The sequence below is a fragment of the Panthera leo genome, chromosome A1 (assembly GCF_018350215.1).
Source record: "Panthera leo isolate Ple1 chromosome A1, P.leo_Ple1_pat1.1, whole genome shotgun sequence".
Classification (NCBI taxonomy): domain Eukaryota; kingdom Metazoa; phylum Chordata; class Mammalia; order Carnivora; family Felidae; genus Panthera; species Panthera leo.
The window spans coordinates 51,588,853-51,613,158 of NC_056679.1; the positions used below are offsets into that span (position 1 = coordinate 51,588,853).

The 24,306-nt window shown below is 40.8% G+C and overlaps 1 protein-coding gene across 3 annotated transcripts in view; it reads left to right on the forward strand.

Moving 5' to 3' along the window:
• Nucleotides 1–22,961, forward strand: part of SLAIN1 (SLAIN motif family member 1) — a 61,686-nt gene extending 38,725 nt beyond the window's left edge. For 2 of the 3 annotated variants that reach the window (XM_042928430.1, XM_042928440.1), the window contains 5 exons: nucleotides 5,214–5,363; nucleotides 7,437–7,778; nucleotides 14,511–14,666; nucleotides 19,897–20,179; nucleotides 21,875–22,961. In XM_042928430.1, the coding sequence (XP_042784364.1) occupies nucleotides 5,214–5,363; nucleotides 7,437–7,778; nucleotides 14,511–14,666; nucleotides 19,897–20,179; nucleotides 21,875–21,950 (1,007 nt within the window). In that variant the 3' untranslated portion in view covers nucleotides 21,951–22,961. Of the gene's footprint in view, nucleotides 1–3,923; nucleotides 4,074–5,213; nucleotides 5,364–7,436; nucleotides 7,779–14,510; nucleotides 14,667–19,896; nucleotides 20,180–21,874 lie in introns of all 3 variants that reach the window. The other variant, XM_042928420.1, reaches the window with a different exon arrangement.
• The last annotated feature ends 1,345 nt before the right edge of the window (nucleotides 22,962–24,306 follow it).

Consider the following 24,306-nt stretch of genomic DNA (forward strand, 5'->3'; position numbering starts at 1 on the left):
TTCTTAAATTTGATTTTGATTATATGCAGAGACCTACATGTTTAACAAAAATTTGAATATTTGCTGTATTTGTTATGAATCTAGGCAAGGCATAGAAGGAATGTCATTGGGGCTGGAAACTTATTTGTTAATAATTCTCAGTTTGGAGAATTAAAGAAATTTAGATTCTTAAACCTATCCCATCATCTGCCCTTTGTGATTTTTCTTGTTATTGTCATCACTGGAACATTTATCAAATTAAGTTTTTTCTGGGGTGGGGGGGTTGTTATACTTAATGATTTCCAAAAAATGGCTTCAGAGGCTCCTGGGTGGCTCAGTTGGTTGAATGTTTGGATGTCGATTTCAGCTCATGTCATAATCTCAGGGTTGTGGGATCAAGCCCAGAGCCTTGGGCTCTGTGTTGAGTGTGCAGCCTGCTTAAGGTTCTCTCTCTCTCCCTTTGCCCCTCTCCCCTGCTCGTGTGAGCTCTGCCTTTCTCTTAAAAACAAAAACAAACACAAAACAAAAATAGCTTCACAGATCTGTAATTTACTTTTTCAGTCTGGCAACTTTGAAGATGTACCGAAAATAATTGACCACTTTTGATTTTTGTAGAAAGATGAGGGTTCAGTCCATACCTTAGTACCTAATCACATTTATTTCCATAGAAGATGCTTGTTAGATCAGGGAGGCAACATAGAAGGTTTTGCAGTACAGGTGTGTTAGCAAGGAAGTTCAGAAACACTAGAGGTGGGTAGGAGGGCATGGCAGTGGGGAAGGGTCCTGTGAGATGATCCGGAGTGCCTTCTAGATCATGTGTGCCATGAAAAGCCACCGCAGTACTAGTATCTGACTAACACAGCTTTGGTCATGACGTTTAGGGTGGGCTTGCCAGGGACGGTGATGGCGGCTACAGGTTGTTTGAGGAGTAGATGACATTCATCTGGTGCGAGGTGGTGAGCATCCTGGTCAAGGAAATTGCAGTAGGACTACAGAGAGCATGTGGGAAGGAGTGTCCTGGGAGGCTGTCCAAATTAAGGTATTTAGGAAGGAAAACCTTCAGCGTGTCCTGGTGTTTGGGCCCAGCTCCGTTATATCTAGGGCTTGGAATAGAACAAGCAGATACATAGTCCCAAGCCTCATCCCAAGTTTGAGAAGCCCTCTACTTACTGGTAGTACTTTGCAGTAGAGTGTAAGGAAACATAACTGTTGTTCAGAACTTTGTTTCCCATTTTCTTCTTTAGCAATGCCATCTTACTCCTTTTTTAGGGTCATTTCAATCATCCCTGAGCCTCTCAAAAAACATCCTCATATGAAAAATCCATTAAATTAATTGACTGAAAAAGATAAAATTGCCCTTTAGAAGGTTGTTTTGTTTTATTCGCTATAGAAATGCTTTCTGGGGCACCTGGCTGGCTCAGTTGGTAGAGCATGTGACTCTTGATCTTGGAGTTGTGAGTTCAAACCCTACGTTGGGGAGTAGAATTTTACTCACAAAATATTAGCAAAAAAATAAAAATGCTTCCTGTTACAATTCCTACAATTCTTCAGCTACATAGTGAAGAATAAGTAGGATGTGATGGCTTCCTGTCCTTTCCCCTCTCCTCCTCCGCCACAGCCTCGGGTACTAGTCTAATGTTGTTTTGTTAGCTTGCCCCACGATAATTCTCCTCCCTCTTCTTAAAAGCCTCCATGCCAAAGGACAATGTAGAGCATTCTTTTTTGCAATAGATGCTAATTGTGTTCTTAGTCAGGATCTTGCTGTCATTGCCACAATCACTGTACCATTGTGCTGGGAGGCTGGGTCACAGTAGTTATTGTGCAGAGTAGTGAATGCTGTTTACTTGGGATGCATTGTCGCTTGCATCTGTGGGTGAGAACACGCAGTTACTGTAATTTGCCTGGCAAGTGATCAGACATCATCTGTTAAGCAAGTTAGCAGTCACAAAGAGCTATTGATCTTTTTTTTTTTTAATATAGAATTTTAATGAGAAACTTTGAGTCCTAGAGATTAAAGGTGCAGGAGTGGCTACCTTGGGTGTGTTGCATACCAAGCTCTACTTTGCAGTGTATTTGGGAATCAGGTTTGTGTGTCTAGAAGTTACAGGATGGGGAATGGCAGCCTCGTGGGTCTCTGCTCTGGCTGAGCTTGAGAAGAGCTCACCCTTAATTACAGGTTGGGTAAGTGAGGTGACTGCTGTCAGTCAGGAGTGACGCTCTGCTGCAGGGTCCCCTTCTGGACACTGGTGAATTCTGAAAAGTGTGATCCTTGTGCAGGCGGCTGCTTTCCTCTTTCACTTGCAGGAGGAAGAGCTGTTTTGCATGTAATTGTTGGAATGGGGCGGTACTTACCTCCACGACTCTTGCTGAAATAAGAGGAAACACTTTGCTCTTTGAAATAACCTTAGTGATATTTTGCAAGGCTCTTAAGTATCCCCATTTTGGAGCAGATTATTTTCTTGACTCCCACACCCCATCGTTTCTGTCCCTTCAACTGCACTGCCCAGTTTGAAGTGCTCCTCAGCCATCCGCTGGCTCATTAGTGGTGCTCATTAAGAGTGGTCTGGGGGGGTGGGGCGCCTGGTAGATCAGTCATTGAGCGTCAGACTTCATAATCTCATGGTTCCTGAGTTGGAGCCCCATGTCGGGCTCTGTGCTGACAGCTCAGAGCCTGGAGCCTGCTTCGGATTCTTTGTCTCCCTCTCTCTCTCTCTCTCTCTCTCTCAAAAATAAACATTAAAAAAAACATTAAAAAAAAAAAAAAGAGTGATCTGGGGATGCGAGTCAGGCAGTCCTTTTCATACTTGCTGCTTCAGGTTTGGTGAGATTTCCAGCAAATACAGTCCAACTAACTGCTTTATGTGAAGTTTAACCTCCTCTGTATTTCTTATCTGTTCCCTCCTGCCCTGCTTATTATTATTAGTCCATGTCTAAGTGATTGCTTTTTAGAAGAATGGATTTTGCTTAGCAAAGTAATCCGTATGCTTTGAAGGAAGACTATGTGATGTTTGGTGTGACTTACTCAAGTTTTTACAGTTTTAAGGTCTTTTGCATGATCCCAAGAACTCGGAAATAGCAGGGGTTGGCATTTTGGGCCGAGGGAGATACATTAATTCTGTCAGGTGAAGCAGTGTATGAAGAATTAGATCATTTGCCCGTTGTAGGTAAAATTCCTTGTTGTTCCTTAAAGTACTAAATTAATAGTATATATAATCCTACCTTTAAATGTTACATAAGTAATACATGTTCAATACAAAAAATTTGGAAAATGTTTTTTATTAAAAAAATCCAACAAGTTGCCAGTTCATCTCTACACCTTCCATCAAAAATAGCTGTCATTAAATTTTGTATCCTTCTCCTGCGATTTTGTATTGTTTTTCCATAATCCTTGGTTTGGATGCAGGGCCGTTAAGAAATGCAGTAGTTCCTTTAAGTTTGTGTCCTGTAAGCCAAGAACAGGTTTCCTTAAATATTTTTTGATCAACATTTTCCATATTAAATGGGTTGAAAATGAACCTTAGGAAAAAATATGGAACTGTGTATAGGTAACAGTAACATTCCCCACAGTTTTTAAGCTTGAGCTTTTTTGGACACTGAACATTTATATTATTACAAAACACTTAAATCCTTGTGTAGAAATAGGAAATAGAAAGCATTTCTAATGTAGAAATTCAAAACAGGTTTTCATTATTACACAGGTATATTGGCTTTAATCAAGCTGATTCCTAGTTCTTAAATGAAGGTATCAGTAGGACTGTAATTCACAAATTGCCTGTTTTTAAATATTTTCACCTTCGATATGTGGAAGTCATTTAAGTTATCCTTATGAAAAGTTGCTTTGCCTTTTCATTTTTTTTTTAACCTCTCCCCTTTCTCCTTCTGACAAATAAGCATCTGCTTCCGGATAGCTAACTGCTGCTGTTTATTTTCTGCTTCTGTGACAGCTAGCCGATGGCGGAGTCTCTTCTCTTCAAATGTCTCCCTGGCTTTTCCTTATAGTCCTGTTGCAAGACTCAGCCCTTATAGCAATGGCATTAATACTCCCAGCTTCTCTAAAACCTCAAATAAAGCAATACTAACACCTGAAAGAACAGGTAATATTTCAACTTCTTGACCAGCTGCTTGCTTTATCATTCAGTCACCAAAAACAGCTTACCTGTCCTCTCTTACTGAAAAGTTGAGGGTGATCTTGTGACACAGATTGTGTGCTGCACACTTACTTTGGGTACCGAGAAGGCTAGCCTTCCTTTGTGCTTGAGCACCATTGGTGTGCTCTCAAGTGTGTGCAACAGGCAGTTTTCCTGGTTAGCAAAACTATACGTATATGGCTAGATTTCCAAATGCCTAGTGTGCCTTTAAAATTAAATGTCAAACACAACTCAAGTGTTTTTTATTATGACTCAGGAATGTAAACCTTGTATGTCTTAATTTTTAAAATTTTATTTTTTCTGGTAGCTTTTTATTAAGCCAGGGCTCCACAGGAAAAAAAATAGCCACAGTAGCTTCTTGTGAGATGAAATTCTCGCCATTTCCTTATTTGTCTCAGCATTGGTGTGATTCCATTCCTACAGTTTTTCTCCCTTTGGGGCCTTTCTTCCTTCGTTCTTTTACCCAAGCCATTGCTTTTTTACTTTTGTGGGTGACTTCCCATCTCCTGGGAGTACTGTACCCTCTGTTATTGAGATTTTATATATGCTTCTGTGTATACATGTGAGCCTTTTACATGTAATGTTCTTATTCATTCATAGCTCTATTTGTACCTGTTTGAAAAAACGGACCAGATTATAGTTTAATCTTAAAATTTATAATCCGTTACTACTAGAGAGAAGCATATCTGATTATTAATCAAAAGTAAACATGGAACTAAGTATTCTTCTATAATGTCTTCAGATATATACTTACCTAATGGGATGCAGATTTCAGCACTAGTGATATATATACATTTTGATGTGGTAAAACCATAATTCAATCTGCCCTCTTAACAGTTTTTTTGGTGTATAGTGCAGAGTGATTTTTTTTAATTGTGAAAATTGAACCTGAAAAAATATATGTGCATCATGAACACGTGAAGGATGTGCATATTGTCTCGCCATTGAATGGTTACGTGTTGGTCACCCTTCAGTGGCATTATGAAAATAGGAAGAAAATTGCTGACTTGATACAGGAATTGCAAAGCATTATGTAAATATCAGTTCTTCAGACCAAATGATAAACCTGTTTCCTTTGTTTTTCAGGTTACACATCCAGGGGCTCCCCTCTCAGTCCCCAGTCCTCTATAGACAGTGAGCTGAGTACTTCAGAATTGGAAGATGATTCTATCTCCATGGGATATAAGTTACAGGATCTCACTGATGTCCAGATCATGGCTCGTCTCCAAGAAGAAAGTATGTTCTCTTTAAAGTAGGAAACTTCTTAAATTAGAGTCTTCTACTTGAAACGTGAGGGGATAGGGAGGCTTAGGCATTTCTCCCAAGGTAATGGGTAAACATTAGATTCTTTTTCTCATGCCTACCATACCTTGTAGATGGGCCAGTTAATGCCCCTCAGGCTTTCATGGGCATCATAAGTTGTTAGGACATACTCTGGTCAAAATACATGAATATAAAGACATCACTGGTACAGTTACTATGGAAACCGTTTGTTGGCTTCTTAAAAAACAAACAAACATGCAATTCCCATAGACCCCAGCAAGTTGCAGTCTTGGGCACCTGTCCTAGAACAGTGGAAATTTTTGTTCACATAAAAACTTATACATGAATGTTTGTAGCAGCTTTATTTGTAACAGCCCCAAACTGGAATGAACTCAGATGTCCTTCAAGAGGTGAATGGTTAATCAGGCTTCGGTGTTCCCATACCAGGGGGTACTACTCAGCAGTAAGAGGGAGTGGACTGTTGAAGCAGGCAGCATCTTGGATGAATCTCCCAGGAATTCTGGGATTGCTGAGTGAAAAAAGATCTCAAGAGATTTCATTCTGTGTAATTCCATTTATATAACATTTTGGAGTGAGAAAATTTTACAATTGATGAGGGTTAGAGACAGGGTGTGGGATCTCAGGAAGGAGGGGGACGTGGTTATAAAAGGGCAACACAAGGGATTTTCGTGTTTTGTGGATTTTTGGAACTGTTTAGTATTTTGACACTGGTGGTGAATATTTGATCATACAGGTGATAACATTGTACGGAACTTAATACTTCCATATATATGAGTAAAACTGAAAATATCTAAATAAGTTGGGTTTGTATCACAATATCCTGGTTGTCATATTGTTTTATAATTTTGCAAAATGCTACCATTGGGGGACACTGGGCAAAGTGCACAAGGGATCTCTCGGTGTTCTTTCTTAGAACTGCGTGTGAGTCTATAGTTATCTTAATATAAACTCAACTAAAATCCATTGACAAGCTTCTCAGGGTAAATATAAACAGAAGAGATCATTAGCGATGGGACAATGTATCAGTGGCTCTGCAGGAAAGTTAACAAATCTAGGAGTGAACTACCGCAAGGTATTAAAGGCACAATAAGATGTAGATTACAGAACTGGGCTAGGCTTGGTTTGGAGTTTTATCTTTTCAGGTCAACATAAGTAGAAACAGCCAAGTATCATTTCATTCAAGCACAACAACTTCCTGTTTTCAAAATTAGTCAAGGCTACTATGAGAAACATGGTAATGCTTATGGAGAGTTTGATAAGATCCATTCAGAGGGAGAAAGTGATTGTTTTATGTTGTTATTTAGGAGTAATAAAATAACAGTAACGCTTTCTGAAAATATATGACTAGACAATTAATGTGAATTTCAGAAGTTAGTCAGGGAGGGACTACTTTAAAAAAATTGTGGTATTGACCGTGAGATGAAAGGAATAACTAGAAACTTCCAGGTTGACTATTTTTAGTTGGTTTCATTTAGGATAACCCAAAACTATTGAAGAGTTGAAGTGTCTGTGTGCTTTGAAAAAGATAATATTAGTAACAAATAGAACAGAGAGGTGACCTTGTTAGAAAATATTGGTACCCCAGGTTTTGAACTTTGCTTTGACTTTGAAAGCTGGGGTGGGGAGCAGGAGGAATACCCCCTGGACAGAGATTGGATTATTTGAATTGTCTAACTTATAACATACTATTTGTAATGATGATGAATAGCTTTTCCTGAGTATCTCTCCAGATTTCTTAAGGGATCATTTGGGGAAATTGACAGACACTGATTGATGAACTGCAGCAGTGTATTTCTTCTTCATTGGAATTGGGGCAATTTTTTTGTACAACAGGATAGTCTAATCTTAGACATCTATTTGGTAGGTAAATGTATCTGTTTTCTTGGGACGTAACAAACTATGAACAAGATAATGGCCTTCATTTGAATTATTTGACAGAAATTTTCTTCTGATGCTTAACTGCAACTTAATTTTTGCTGGATTGAGGTGTCTCGTGAGGTGATACTATTTCTTGTTCTGTCATAGGTCTCAGGCAAGATTATGCGTCCACTTCAGCATCTGTGTCCAGACATAGTTCCAGTGTGTCACTGAATTCAGGAAAAAAAGGGACATGTAGTGATCAAGAATATGATCGATTCAGTCTGGAGGACGAGGAAGAATTTGACCATTTGCCACCACCTCAGCCTCGTCTTCCAAGGTGTTCGCCTTTCCAAAGAGGAATTCCCCATTCACAGACTTTCTCCAGCATTCGGGATTGTAGGAGGAGCCCCAGTTCCCAGTATTTTCCTTCAAATAATTACCAGCAACAACAGTATTATTCACCTCAAGCCCAAACTCCAGATCAGCAACCAAATAGGACCAATGGAGGTAGGTTATATGTGTCCTTTGGTATTTAGTGTGCTTTGATCTTTCATATAGGGCCAAGAAATGGTTTTAATGTCAGTATAAATAATTGCTAAATGTTTCCCAGATTTATTAAGTATATCTTCAAGAACTTACCAGTATGGTCTGAGTTGAAATCTAAAATTGACCAGTTTCTGATCACGTGTCCCATACTGACAGACTTACAGCTTCAAGAAAACCACCACGATGTGGCCGGCACAGGATGAGTCATGCATATGGGGCATCTTTATGTGGTTGCTAGTTCAGAGGTAGGACGGGCAGGTGGTGCTGGCTGAGTTCACAGTGGAGCTCCATGGAGCCCATCGCACTGAGCGGTGTCTCCTTTCCTCTCCCGCCACCTCAGTCCCGCACTGCTTCTCCTGTCATGCGGTAATGGATGGGAAGCATGGATGGTGATGCTTGTGCACATCCCGATTTAGGACAAGTTTGGATGTGTCTTTCCCTCTGACATCTAGAAGTAAGATCTGTGTACCAGGAGGGATACGGAGGCTGATACTTGGCGTGGTAACAGGAAGTTGATCTGCCCCAGCGTCACTGTCAACGTGGTGGGTCAGAGTATGTGTCATTCTCTTGTGTGTTTTTTCCTTTCTCCATATTCACTGTTAGTCTTACTTCCCCAATCCAGGAGGTACGGTCCTTGACCTCCAACAGACTATGGAGAACAATCATGTAATATTCTAAGCCTGCTATGATTTTGTACCGATGACCGGTCAGATTTCACATGCAAATCCTGTATAATATGGAGAAATAAACCGTATTTATAATTACAGCTCTTAATTATTACATAGCACCATTTCTCAAAGCTGGACCCAGGAGTGGTGAAGCAGCTTATTTAAAAGGACTGCAGGGCCAAATACAAATTGTATTCATGATCACCTGTTACCATGTTTTTTGTTTTTACCTTCTCTTCTTCTGTACTTGTATCATTTGTGCTAATTGAGAGATCCTTTGAAACTATTGAACATTTCAGTCATAATTTCTCTTCTAGTATTTCTAGATATCAAATTTAAAAGGAAAAAAAGTGGCAGCTAAGGCATGTCATAGTAACTAATTTAGTAATGCTCATAATGCCAGAAAAGCGGTGTATTCCATGTGCGTCATGAAAGTCTGCCTCGCTTTGAAATCGAGGAAAAGGACGCCTCGAGTTGTTGCTCTGATGGTTGTCAGGTGCCTTAAAACATCGTATCCTAGTTGCCCAGCAGACTCTGGCTCCGCTGCTTGCTCCGTGTTGGCAGCGGATTGTTGTCTTCCCTTAGAAGAGGGGTTTCACCTTACACTGAGCACCACGATGAAAAGGATCAGTTTCCCTGGACCTGCGCTGTGATGACTCCCATAAGGAAAGCAGAGGCACCCCACAGCTTAGCGTCCAACTGTGGCAGTTTCATTTTTCCTAAAAGGCCTGGGCTCCATGCGCAAAGGAAAATCGAACACGACCACGGTTTTCTGGACTGGACTTGTGGCCGATTAACTTGGGGTTGAGAGTGCAGGCTCTGGAGTCCAGTCTTGTCCCACCACTTCCGTCTTTCACAGGTCTCTCGGGTCTCCATACACGTGGCTTTCTTTGGCTATTAAAATGTGGACAAATAATACCTCTTTCTCGGAAAACTTAGGTATAATTTCACATCAAATCATCTGGTACACACTCTTCCAACCTAAGGAACAAATGAAATAATGACCCTTGCACTGCCTGGATGAAAAGTGCTGGGAAAGTAAATAACGACTGACTGTCTCCCCTCCCACCCTCATTTTAAAAAAATGTGACTCAGATAACTGACCCTTCATTTGTTACCATGGAATGTCAGTTGAACAAAATTGTGAAATAAGAGTGGCAACTTTGAAACTAGGCCATCATATTTTTTCTAAATTCCTAAAATAATATGGATAGGAGAGAATAAATAAGGGATCCATTTAAAATGACTAAAGGGGCACCTGGGTGGCTAAGCCGGTTAAGTGTCCAACTCTTGGCTTCGGCTCAGGTCATGACCTCTTGGCTCAGTGCTTTCAAGCCCCACATCTGGCTCTGTGTTGGCAGCGAGGGGCAGCTTGGGATTCTCCCTCCCTCCCTCCCTCCTCCCTCTCTCCCTCTCTCCCTCTCTCCCTCTCTCCCTCTCTGCCTCTCTGCTCCTCCCCCATTCATGCTATCTCTGTCTCTCTCAAATCAACTTTAAAAACTAAATAAAAATGACTAACAAGAAGCCACCAGTGCATATTTATGTTTATTGCTTTCGTAGCTCCAGCGCTGCCTAGGTTCAGAAAGGAGGGCTCTTAAAATTTATGGGATCGGGGTGCCTGGGTGGCTCAGTCGGTTGAGCGTCATGAGACTTTGGCTGAGGTCATGATCTTGCAGTTGTGAGTTCGAGCCCTGCTTCAGGCTGTGTGCTGACAGCTCAGAGCCTGGAGCCTGTAGCCTGCTTCAGATTCTGTGTCTCCCTCTCTCTCTGCCCCTCCCTCGCTCATGCTCTGTCCTTCTCTCTCTCAAGAATAAATAAAACATTAAAAAAAATTTTAAAAAACAGTTATGGGACTATTTATAGGGGTTATAAAATTAAAAGCATATTTGGAATAGTTTTCCAGATGTGAACAATGACTAACTCTTGTAGGATCTTTTTAGGGTATGGCAGGGTTTGTCTGTGGCATGAGGTTAGCACTGTTAGCCCCAGGCCCTCCCTTGTACCCTGTACTGATTGGAAGGCTAAATCTGATTGGTGGGTAACCACATGTCCCCTTTATTTCTGAATACTCTTTAGTCTTTGTTTCTTAGAGTGGTAACTCTTGCTGCTGCTTGAGAAATAATAACATGAGAAGACTCCGTTGAATTCTTTCCTCTGTCTGTTCCTCCAGCTTTCCCTGCTGTACCTCAGTCCTTGAGTGCAAATTGCTGATTTCTTGTGAAGATAGAAATAGAATGTTATTTTTGATTCCTTGAACATTAAAGCATATATGGTCATTAATGTGATCCACATTGTTTGACAGGAAGAGTGTACCTCATTTCCAGATGGTCCCTGACATCGCTTGTAGATGGGAGCTTCACCCAGAGGAGAAGTGTTCTACATATTGACACTCGGAAACCTTTATTTTTAAGAGCGTATTTCAGATTTAAAGCTTTGTGAGACTGACTTGCTGCTTACAGGAATAAAGATTGGTTTCTAAAAACAGATACATCTAGATTAATAGAGATTAGAAACACGACAACCACATCTAATGTGTGAACCTTGACTGATCGTGTTTTAGGGGGAAATGCTTATGAAGGACATTCTTGATGGGAAAATTTTGTATGTGGATTATTAAAACCTATTGTTAATTTGTTTACATGGAATGAAAGTATTGTGATTGTACAGAATTTTCTTATTCTTTCGCCCTACCTAAGATTTCAAAGTGCCCGGGTACCTTTAGGTTTAAAATTTAGAAGAAATCGTGGCAGTGGGAAGGTCATAGTGACTAATTTATTATTGAAGCTCAAAATACCAGGAAGAAAATGTATTCCATGTGCTTAATGGAAGTCATGACATCATATTAAAACTGAGGGAGAAGGCATTAGTGTTCAAGTGTCCAGAGGTCTGCAGCTTTTATGTGGCTTCACAGCAAACAATTATGTATATATGTGGAGATGAATTAATTATGGCAAAATGAAAACAACTAGCATATCTAGGTGGAAAACATGCAGATACGACACTGCTTTTCAACACTTCTGTATATATGAAAACTTTTTCAACTTTTTAAGATTTATTTATTTTTGAGAGACACAGAGCAAGTGAGTTGGAGAGGGGCAGAACGAGAGAGATAGAATCCCAAGCAGACTCCGCACTGTCAGCGCAGAGCCCAATGCGGGGCTCGAACTCAGGAACCATGAGATCATGACCTGAGCGGAAACCAAGAGTCAGACGCTTAACCAACTGAGCCACCCAGATGCCGCTATGAACAATTTTATAGTAAATAGTTTGGAAACTTAGAAATGTAGAAACTCAATTCGTATTCTAAATGGTAGCATATAATTCTTTCCTTGTGTCTCCCTGCAGCTTAAATATATATAGTCAAAGTAATTTAGTCTTGCATTAATAGAAGCTCGCTTTTCATCCAGTTAGTGTGATGTTCAAAAGATCTGGATGTAGACTGTAAGACCAGTCCCTTCTCCCTTATTTCTCTTACCACACACCGTCTGCAACATACACATAAATAACATGTGCTGAATGTATTAAATGCCTGCTGCCTGGGGTTAGGAACTTTAACAAGAATTTAGGAATATGAAACCTATGGTTGTGAAAAATAGGCCTCAAGGAGATATTGAGGAAACTGGTTAAGAAAACTAACAGTCAGTGGCAGTATTTGAGCATTATTAACTCTAGAAATACGTACCGGGAATAAGGATGTGTTGTGGGAGTGGAAATACCTCCGCTAGGAGATATACAGAAAATGTTAGCGAGGTCGACATAATCTTCTTTTTGGTCTCCTCATAGCGCTCTTTACACTTTCTTATTTTACTTTCTTACGCTTATTATGTAAGTATACTTATTATACTTGTTTACTTTTCTGTCTTTTCCCTAGACTACCGCAAAGAGGCAAACATTGCTGGGCAGGGCTCCAGTGACTGGGTAGAAGTAATGTGAAACAAGCAGTGCAAAGAAGGGGGGAGAAGATGAGTTTGGTTTTGTCCTTGGACACATTTTGGATTAGTGTTCAAGTATATCATTTGTTTTCCAATTTAGCTTGAAAGAAAGTGACCACAAACTTGAGTGCCCTGGTATGTGTCTGTTGGTGTTTTAGGGCATATACCAATAAAAATAAAAATATCTTGGAGAGTAGGGGGTGCATGAACAGCATGAGATAGTACCGTGGTTTGTAGTCCCGCAGAGTTCCAAATGTTTCAAATGTTATTTTTCTATATAATTTGTTCCATTTGGGAAAAATAAGATTTAACGTTAAATTTTAGATTTTCTCTTTAGGATGGATAATGGAAACAAGATTGAGAAGACCTGGTTTAGACTATAAACTCAGAGTCAGGGACTGGACCTGTGGTACAGTGTGGGCCCCGTGGCATCTTCTGGGGTGCCTGGCATTTAGTATATATGTGGTAAATTCCTGTGCCCTTTTTCATTCAGTCACTCCACAGAGTGGGGAAGGGTGGCCCAGTGGAGGGACAGTCCAGTCTGTGACTGGAGTACGTCACAGATGCAAGAGTGTGGAGCACTGGGCAACTTCCTTCATCCACTGCATGGGAGACTAGGCAGAGGGGTGGGAGTAGCAGGAGGTAAGGCTGGAGAAGGATGCGGGGCCAAAACCTCGGAGGGTCTCATGCAGGCCATGCCCAGTGGCTTGGGCTTTTGGATGAAGGTGGCAGCGTGATTGGAAGGTTTTAAGAGGGTCACTGGGTATGTGCTTGTGCTCTTGGGAGACTAGAGCAGGCTGTGTGGGAGAGGAGGCCGAGGAACCGGGTAGGGGGCGTGGAGACCAATTAAGAGGATTTTGTCAAAATGTGAGTGATGAATAATGAGGTCCGAACCAGATGTAGTGGATGATACATTAACTATTAGGCAGAACTGACAGGACGCAGGGGCCGGGGGTATAGAAGGGAGGTGCGTCTGAGGAGATGGCCCCAATTTCCGGATTAGAGGACTTGCTGGGCAGGGAGGGTGCAGCCAGTGGGCCTGAGTAAGTGTGGAAGGCGCCGTGTGTGTGTGTGTGTGTGTGTGTGTGTGTGTGTGAACGGGAGGAAGAAGTGAATCCGGTTTTGTACTTGAATGGTTTTGGCTTAGCACTCAAATATATCTTTTGTTTTCTGAGCTTGAGCGACCTGTTAGGGGAACTTCAGTTTAGGGACGGTGTGTCTTGTGGTCCTGTGCTGAATTCACAGCTCAGCAGCACGGGGATCTGTGGGCGACTCTCTGCTGCCCTCTTGTGGCAGCATGTGTGCTCAGCCAGGACAATGAAATGGAAGCGTTCTCTTTTCAGGTCTCAAGAGGTTTAGTGGCTTACTTATAGTTAAAACTTTCCAGAAGTTAATGTAGTCATGTTGGTGTGATGAGTGGGTATCTCAGAACATGTCAAGTTAGGATTTTAATAATTTTTTTCCCATTTTTCTATGCTAGCAAGAGATACAGTAGGTGTTAGTTTGGTTCTTTTTTTTTTTTAATTACTATGCAATAATTTCTAGTGTCTTTTAAAACTAAGTGGCTGTTAAGATTATTCTCTAACCTCACTTTGATACAAATTTATCCATTTGTATACAAATAGCTAATTGATTAGCTAATTCCTACTTACTTTTATAGAACACATTTTTTTATTTTTTATTTTTTTTATTTTTTTTGAGACAGAGAGAGACAGAGCATGAACGGGGGAGGGTCAGAGAGAGGGAGACACAGAATCTGAAACAGGCTCCAGGCTCTGAGCCATCAGCCCAGAGCCCGACGCAGGGCTCGAACTCACGGACCGCGAGATCATGACCTGAGCCAAAGTCAGACGCTTAACCGACAGAGCCACCCAGGCGCCCCAGAACACATTTTTTTAAACAGTTGCTTGGTAGAGACTTTCTTGGAGATACTGAGTGTGCTTTCTATACAGAAGGTTAATTCTATGGTAGCTTGTTATAGTTCATAACACACATAATTTTTATGTTATTGAGTATAATATTTATATCTACTTTTGAAAGCTCCTATTTTAACTGGCATAAACTTATGATTTTCGACTGAAATTCTTTTCTAGACAAGCTCCGAAGAAGTATGCCTAATCTAGCTCGGATGCCAAGTACAACTGCTGTTAGTAGCAATGCAAGTTCTCCAGTCGCCGTGAGAAACAGTCAGAGTTTTGACTCAAGTTTGCATGGAGCTGGGAACGGGATTTCAAGAATACAATCTTGCAGTAAGTGTGACAATTTGTAATTCGTTAGTAATTTTTAGTTGTAATGCAGTTAGAAAACTATCTTACTATTTTTTTTTTTTTCTTTTGCGAACATGGCAGGAAACTTTTCTCCTTGTGACTTTTTTTTTTAACTTCACCATTACAATTGAGTGGTATTTTCATCAGTGCATATGTTATCAATTAATAATTAGTAAATTACGTTTAATCCTCTAAACCCAAGGATAGCAGTAGAGGCACTACACGATAATTAATTTGTTTGCTTGTCGTATGAACAAAAATAACCTCTTTCCTTGAAGATCTGCTGCTTTCTAGCTATCTCTGCTTGATCCCTTTTTTCTGAAGAAAGCATATTTGTTCAGTCTTGCTCTTACCTTTGTGTTGTTTTTCACCTTAGTGTTATCTTAGCTTTGTTTCTCTCAAAATGAAGTTATATTTTAGTGTGCAAAGTAGTACTTACCTGCTCCCTTTCAGCTTACCACACAGTCTGTCATTCATTCTCTGGATGTTTTACCCAGCAGTGAGCCATGCAATGAGTGTGAAATCTTGTGTTCATATGTTTTTATTTTGTGTGGGGATGTGGTGGTTCCAGGGCCCCCCTCCCATTCCCGCTCGTGCTGTTTACGTGAGTAGTTGGGGTTAAGTCCGACACTGATCCCTGGGAGGCAGACTCAATGGTCACAGTCCCAGTGTTGGTACCCAAATGTAGGAGGCCTGACACATGTTCAGAGTGTGCTGGCCAAGTCATCAACCAGGGTGGTCTGAAGCCCTTCTACCTCAGATCCATTTTGGGGGTTCACGTGGCATTTGCCCCACATGAGACGGTTTTTCATTTCTTATTGTCTTAGTTGCTAAAGACAAATTGACAACATTTACCGTGCACAAAGAACTGTGCTAACTGGTTTACAGCTATTGTCTTACTTGGTTCTGCTAACAACCCTATGAGGTCGTTTCTGTCCTTGTTCCCATTTTGCATTTTGAGAAAACAGATAAAGTAACAGTTTGCACAAGGCCGTGCAGGTGAAGGAATAGAGGCAGAAGCTTGTTCTGATCACCCCAGAGTTTACGCTGATCTTTCCCTTCTTTATGCAGCTTGTTGCTGTTTACCTTTGTCCTACAGCCCAGACACATACCCTTTGAAAAGGCTCTGTTGATGAACCTAACAGACTTCCCCATAAACCCCCAAAACATATCTAGGACGGATTAGATTTTTGGTGCTTACCTTTTTCAGTGTGTCATATTTTATGGTCTTTATCTTCCATACTAGATTATCAGCTTAGCTGATTTTCTGTGCCTAGCACCTGGCACGCTGCCTGGTATATAATGAGTTCGCAGTAAACGTTTGAATGAATGAGTAGACGAATGCCATAGGGCTGTATCAGATTAGGGCTTAATCTGTTAATATTGGAATTAATGACTTGTGTAAAGACACGGAAGACGACCTGTGAAATTTGTTAATGGTGGGAAACAGAGCTACTAATTTCATGTCAGGCAGCTAGGACAATAGGCCAGATGAGATCATGATGAAATTTAACTGAGATTAGTACACAGTTCTATACTTGAGTACAAGAGTTGATCATATTAGTGTAGACTAGGAAAATACAGGGTTGTTGTTTTTTTTAATGTTTATTTTTGAGAGAGCGCGTGAGTGGGGCAGGGGCAGAGAAAGCGGGGACAGAGGATCTGAAGCGGGCTCTGTGTTGACAGACCGTACCGAGCCCGATGGTAGGGCTCAAACTCCTGAACCATGAGATCATGGCCTGAGGTGAAGTTGATGCTCAACTGACTAAGCCACTCAGTCACTATATTATAGTTTTTATAGTAGCAAATGTAGTAATGATTAGGAATTTTTGTTAACTCTGACTCTGTGTGGCTTAATAGTGTGATTCGAGTGCCGGAAGAACATATGTAGCCCAAAATGGAATGCACACAACAAAGAATGGCTAGTTATGGTCGAAGTGCTCAAAAAATTATGGGAATGTAGAACATAGAAAACAACTCGAAGAAGTTCCCAGCGACCAAGTCAGTGACAGTTGAAGCCACAGAAAAAAATAATTGTGAAGGATTATAACCAACAGAATAACCACAGGTCCATATGTAATGGACTAAATACATAAATTGAGAAGGGAAAATTCTTTACAGGAGAATTCCAACTCATCAATGTAAAAAAAATAAGGTAGAAAAATCACTGTTTGAAAGTCAAACATAATAATGAGAGAAGAAAAATCCTTTAGAGCACTGATGTGCAATATGTCGGTCATATGCTTCTTTCAAATCTTAGGATTCTGTTCTCATTTACTTTCTTTTTTTTTTTTTTTTTTTTAATTTTTTTTTTTTACGTTTATTTACTTTTGAGACAGAGAGAGACAGAGCATGAACGGGGGAGGGTCAGAGAGAGAGAGGGAGACACAGAATCTGAAACAGGCTCCAGGCTCTGAGCTGTCAGCACAGAACCCGACACGGGGCTCGAACTCACGAGCCGTGAGATCATGACCTGAGCCGAAGTTGGACGCTTAACCGACTGAGCCACCCAGGCACCCCATCATTTACTTTCATTTGTAAGCATTCTAAGTGATTATTCTTTATACGTTCTAAGTTTATACCCTGACGATTCCTAGTTCTGGACCATTTTACTTTGGAAAACACAGAGGTAAGATAATGTTGGAAAGGCAGCATGATACAGAAGGAAGAACACAGGATTTGCAGTAAAACAATCTGAGTTTGGGTCTTAATCATATGCTCTTGGATAAGTTATATGTCCATTCTGGTTCTTATTTGTAAAATTAGGATTATGTCTGTTTAACTCTCATCATTTTTTCTTCTTTTAAAATACTGAAGGGGTTGTCTGTTTTGTTTGTGTATTAGGAGAGTTCATAGGATGATTTTCCTGGGTAACTTGTGTAATTTCATTTCAAATGATATTAATTGGGATGTCATTGAGTCTGTAGATAAATTTTAGGAGAATTGGTATCTTCATAATATTCTTCTATTTCATTTGTATGGAACATCTCTTCATTTAGATCTTCCTCACGTCTCTCAGGCTGTGTTCATGGCTTTCTGAAAGGAAGTTTTAATGCATCATAGTGAAATTTATTCTTAAGTGTTTTTTTCAAACTTTAGTTTCTACTTTGCTGGTGTTTAGAAATAGTTGATTTTTGCGTTTGATGTTGTATTCAGTGACTTTGTTTAACTTCATTTATCGTGATGATGGTAGAATTCAGAATATATCTTATATAATGAGCGCATATGAACACTGACACACATATTCTAGAAGGTTCACAAATCCCAAACTGGAATAACCCAGCCTTTCGTCACCAGGCAGACAGATTGTGACATTCATACAATTGAGTACTGCATAGCGGTGCAAACATGGCTGAATGTCAAAAACATCATGTTGAGTGAAAGAAGCCAGAGGACATACTGTATAATTCCATTTATTTGAAGTTCAGGGTAGGAATAACCCATCTGTGGTGATAAAGTGAGAATAACTGTTACTGTTGTGGGAAGAGGCATGTGAGCCTTCTGGGGTGCAGATCACTTCCATGGCCTGGAGTCACTGGTGGTGACACAAGTGTGTTCACTTTGAAAATTGAGTACTAGACTTAAGATTTATGCACTTTATGTATGTTTTTCAAAAGAAATTGAGGCAAATTCACATACTGAATTTTTAAATTTAGGCTTTTTTTTTTCCCGAGCTGTTTTAGGCTTACACCAAAATTAGAAGTACAGAACTCCCATACATCCCTGCACATCCCCTCCTTTCCTGGTTTTCTGCTAACATCTCGCATTAGTATGGTACATTCATTATACCTGATGAGCCAATATATTGACATATTCATGGTCAAAAGCTTACCTAAGTAAGGAATGGTAGAATTGGTGGGAAAGGAACTTAGAGATTGTCAACCAACAGAAATTTTACTGTGTCACAAAAACTTGGTTGGATCAAAACTATAGCAGAATCTTGCATAGAACCTTTTTTTTTAAAATTTGAGTTTATTTATTGAGAGAGAGAGAGAGAAAGCACACACGAGAACAGGCAGAGCGAGAATCCCAAGCAGGCTTTGCACCATCAGTGCAAAGCCTGATGTGGGGCTCAAACTCACAAACTGAGATCATGACTTGATCTGAAATTGAGTTGGACACTTAATTGACTGAGCCATGCAGGTACTTTGAATTGAGCGTGATGAATATATGTCATCAGCATTCCTATGTATAGATTTCACCTCGGACGCACTTAACATGAAACTGATTTTTTAAGGAAATCATTCAATAGGCATTAAATAAAACCATGGATTTTTGTCTTTCTCCCTTTCTGTTTTTATTTCAAAAAGATACTGTATAAGAAAAGATACTGTATATATTGGTTAAGTTCAAAATCAGTTAAACTGTTTTAGAAAATGGTGCATCCATGTTTAACTGAATTGCAAATATTAGGCAGCAAAGGCTAGAATAGTTTGTAAAAACAGGCAGAGTTGTATGTGTAAGTTTTCATTAAATCTGTGATTCAGTTTTTTCCCCTTGAAAAAGGACTCTAAACTTCTGCCAAACAGTTCATTGTTTCACGTGAAATGGTACGCACCGTTGGGCGTGTAAGTATATTGATGAAATTTTTAAGAGTTCTTACCCAGAGAGTTCCCTTCATTTTACAGATTTTGCTGTTATCAAGATAATATCACTTGGTGAGTGGTTACTAAGTGTCGGGTGCCAGTGTAAGGGTGTATGTGGATTAACTCATTTACTCTTCCCACCAACTCTAGGAGATAAGATAGGTAAATGTCATTATGATAATATTCAATCTGTAATAAGCTGTTTGGACCTACTGAGGCCAATAGGTACACCTGTCTTTATGTCACAGTTATTAATTGTCCCCTTGTTTTGTTTTCGTGAAACCATCCCCAGAGCACCCATCAAGAAAATCCTCATATCTTCCAAGCAAAGAAACTGTCCCGTGAGAACTCAGGGATGATTCCATTTGTTAAAGGAAAGGAAGTCGGTGTTAGATCTGGCTTTTGAATATAGTTAGGTGCCCAGAAATGTTGCTGATTGACAGGATAGGAGACTGTTGTCAAGAGCGAGAATTTTCTAGTGCTAAATGCTGTCTGGAACCTGTATTTCATTTATTTCTCTCCTTATATTCCCTTTCCGACCCTATTTGTTGTGGATGTAAGGCGCATTTCCTCAGTTGGACAGCAGTACAGGTTTTCCCTCACATCTCTGTCGTCTCCTCTTCTAGTTCCATCCCCGGGACAGCTTCAGCACAGAATCCACAGCGTGGGCCATTTCCCAGTGTCCGTCCGACAGCCTCTGAAAGCCACAGCCTACGTGAGCCCCACCGTTCAAGGCAGCAGCAGCATGCCTGTATCCAACGGCCTGCAGTTATATTCCAGCACGGGGATCCCCGCGCCAAACAAAGCTGCGGCTTCTGGGATAATGGGCCGCAGTGCTCTTCCGAGACCTTCACTGGCAATAAATGGGAGTAACCTGCCTCGAAGCAAAATTGCACAGCCCGTTAGAAGGTAGGAACCTTTGTTCATTTGTTTCCATCACCTCTTTCGCAGTTTGAAATTGGAGACTGCTGGGGAACCATCCTCACTCTTCCTGTCTCTGGCGTGCTGCCCTTTATGGCCTGATGTGTGGCCTCCTTCCTCTGGAAAGTGATGGGGTTGGGAGGGGTGGTCCCTTGCGTGGTCAGGTCTTCCCTTCCTCCCTCATCACTCCACTCCTGACGCATTATTGGCTTTTGCTTTAATTTACCAGGTAAGCTCCATCTCCAGAGCTTTTGTGTATTTTCCTTTCTTCAGCTTGTTTGTACAGCTGTCCCCCCCCCGCCCACCGCCCGACCATAGGACTTCACCCACATGAACGCTGTCCACAAGTGCAACTCCACTGACCGTTGTAACTCCTCTTTCTTACCCTCCTTCTCCATTTTCCCCCCAGAGCCTGTATCCGCAGCTGAGGGACTGTAGATTCTACCTCTTCATTAGTTTGTGGTCTGTCCCCTCTAGAACATAAATTGCGTGGTGGGGGGGAGGAGTGTTCACTACTCTAAATCCCCAATGCCAAGAACTATGTCTAGCACAGGATAGAACTGCAAATACTTCTGAAGCAATAATTTATCAAAATAAGCAAATCTCGGGCACATGCACACCCTTGCCCACACTCATGCTTTCAAAAGCACCTTAGTGATACTAAGCTGGGGTTAGCTTATGTTGGTAAGTTTAGTATGGTCCAGGTAGGATTTTTTTATTCTTTAAAATTCCAGATTAGTTGCAAGGCACATATTAGACAAGCTCCCTGAACTGGAGATCTTGGAGTCATCAGCAGGATTCCATGGGTCAACAGGATTCCATGGAGGTGGGTTGAGGATAATTTGGAAGATGAGACTATGGAGGCAGTAACCACAGACAGCTTCCCCAAGAAGCTAGGCTGTTGAGGAGAGGGACGGACCATAGTGACAGGATGAAAAGGGATGCGCCAGTAAGCAGTTTTTCCTTCTTTGTTGTCAGGATGTGTAAATAGTCTTTATTTTTCAATTAGAAGTGTTAGTTTCTGACTTTTTGATCTGAGCCCCTGTCAAAAAACACGTGAAAGTAAACAAAAGTGAATGCCAGAATCCTACTACCCGGCTAGGAAGCGTTTCGTTGCAAACTTCATAAATTCTGGCTTATTCTGCCCCGGTAAGTGCAGATCTGTGTTTACTGTCACATTTGATGTATACAGGCTATTGTGCCACCTCCAAACTAAGCCTCTGTGAAGGTTGTCACTGCCAGACTATAGGAGAGGTTTCCCCAGAGTTAGGCAGAAACTGGGTAGGATTCATTTTAGATTCTTTGCCAGTGTGATAGGCAGATCCTGATCTGGAAGGTGGAAAATTTCTTCTTGGTAAATTTGCTATCTGCATTCAAGGAAGCAACTTTATTTTTAGACAGAGTTTATCTTTTTCTCTCTGATTTTAAGCTATTCTTTATCCTCAGTGGACATTGGTCGTTTTTCACTTCTGTTGCAACTCCTGCACCCACAGCACACATGGCAGTGTGCCGCGAACGGGGTTTCCAGCCGGGGAGCACGGTGCGAAGGTCGGGTGCGTGAAACCCAGGGCACTCTTGGGAAGGTGCTAGTGAGTTGTCCCTGGTGGGGTGGAGAACGGATGAGAGCCAGCGCTGGGACTCCTGGCAGCATTAACGGTCTGTTTCCTTGTCTCGTCCCTTCAGTTTCCTTCAGCCTCCAAAGCCTCTGTCTTCACTCAGCACGCTGAGGGATGGAAACTGGAGAGACGGTTGCTACTGACGCTGTCTCGCGCACCCTTGAAGAATGGGAAAGACGTGGAAATGAGGGTTGAGTTACCTAGCTGGCTAGGTAACCGTGAACGTCGGGATATTCTTTCCCTTTTGCATTTTAACATATTTACTGCATTGTTTTCCAATGGACCAAGCACCAGAGACTAATTATTGCACTTAATATTTGCCTGAGATAATACTGCAACGTTCTCAAATCCACGGTTGCAGTATTGTGACACTTAGATCTAGGAAGTTTTTGTAGAACTGCTATGTACCTGAATACTTTTTGAGAGAATTGAGATGTATCAATAATGCTTTCTTTGCCATGAGTTTTTTAAAGTAACTTGTTCTATTTACTTACGTGTTCTAAACATCTTCCCATTACATGTTCTGTATTTTAATACATTGCATATTTACAACTAGGTTCTATAATTTATGCTTTGAAATTTACTTTTTTATAGTTTACAGGAATTTTATTTTTTGTGCCTATTTCTTTTTACACCTATGTGAACCACTATGGAACAACTTAAATTTTGTGCCATAAAAATATTTTTGTGGTAAGGTACTATTTTTTTAGCTCTAGGGATATATCAGCAAAAATCCACCATACAATTTGAAAGACCTAATTTTATGTTGAATGAGCACAACATAAGCTGAAGCATTGCAAGGAGATAGCCAGACAGCAGTTAGATGGTCTTGTCTTTTTCATTGTTAATTTATTGTCCTACGTGGGTTTCAGATTTATAAAGGCATCACAGGCTCATTGCACTCAATACCTGCAATGTTTGCTACTGTACCACAATTGATTTTCAATACTTTATTACAGAGGATGAGAAACTGTAATGTTTTATTAACAATGCTTCTGGAAATGAATGCATTTTAAAGCAAATAAATCTTTTTGATAGACCTTTTACAAAACCCATTTGCACTAATGAATGCTTTCTTATGGTATATGACTTAATATTTGTTACTGTGTACATTGCTCTTTTGGAATGTTCCGAAATAAAGACTATTTCAGCAATACCAGGTCACGCATGAATGTGCAGCATAAGCAGTATAAATACCATTTCTGTGTTTCACGATAATTGTGAAAGCAGTCATTGTCGCTGTGTATCTCGCACACAGCATTTAGATCTGAAGCAGGTAGGCAGAATACTTACACTTGTGAAAATTATTCCTCTAGAATGCTCCTGATAAGAAATGGGAGGTTTTGGGTCTCAGGCCATCAACATTCAAGTAGCCTCTTGCCCAGAAATACATATATGGATGAACGCTGTCCACAGAGATTAATATTTTACAGGGGTTGAATTTGAAATACTGTCTCAGTATCAGCAAAATCTTATACACTACATCTGGTAGACGTTGGAAAACTTTTCACCTCAAGGTACTAGGGAAAGGTTAGGCGAAGGTTTTAATGGTAAGTTTTAAAATAGAAACTTCTATATAATCCCATCTAGAATGGCATTTAATTAACCTGCGAGGTAAATGAAATGTGAGCTAGTGGAGGGGAGATACCAAAGGGGGGGGGGGGGAGTTATGTTTCTTGAGCACTCCTTTGGTGAGGAAAACTGTTCTAGAGACTTCACGTTCGTTTGTCTATCCCAGATCACCTACTGTTCTTACAAGGTAAAGATCCGAGCCCCAGATAGCACATTAACCTCATATAAACATCTAGCTCCTAGCGAAGCCGACTTACAAATCTGGGTTTAGCTGATCTCAAAAATCTGTTTTACCGCTGTGCTCTTTCTATGAGCAGATATCGTTAATACATCTTTAAAAAATGGGTTCATATTCTGAGGAAATTAAAGGATTAAATTCATTTTTAGGACAAATATATCTATTCAAAAAGGTCTGTTTAGCCCTTGGGATAAAAAAGATCTCCGCGTCTTGGATCTCACATTCTACCTGGTGGGAGAAACAGTAAACAGTAAGTGAATCACATGATTGGTCCATACTGGTCTGGGAGGGAAAAGAGGTGCTCAAGGTAAGGAGGTGAGGTCAAAGCAAGAGAAAACAGAGATAGGAAGAGATCACGCTATTCTATTAAATGTCATCTGGACAAATCTCATTAAGAGGAAGAAGGAGAAGTGGTCCTAAAGTTCCTTCACAGACTTTCCCCTCGACTTCTACAGAACACAGAGTGGTATCCATCTCAATGGATGCCCTAGGGTCGTGGTTCTCAGTGTGGTCCCCACATCAGCTCTTGGGAACTTATCAGAAATGCAGATTGTCAAGCCCCTCCCCGGACCTGTTGGGACAGCCCTCGAGGTGATTTGCAGAACCTCCTCCGAGAAAGACTTGCTGGGAAGGAGGGAACCGCCTATGCAAAGGTTTAGGAAGAGCAAGGCCAATGTGGCTGCAAGCAG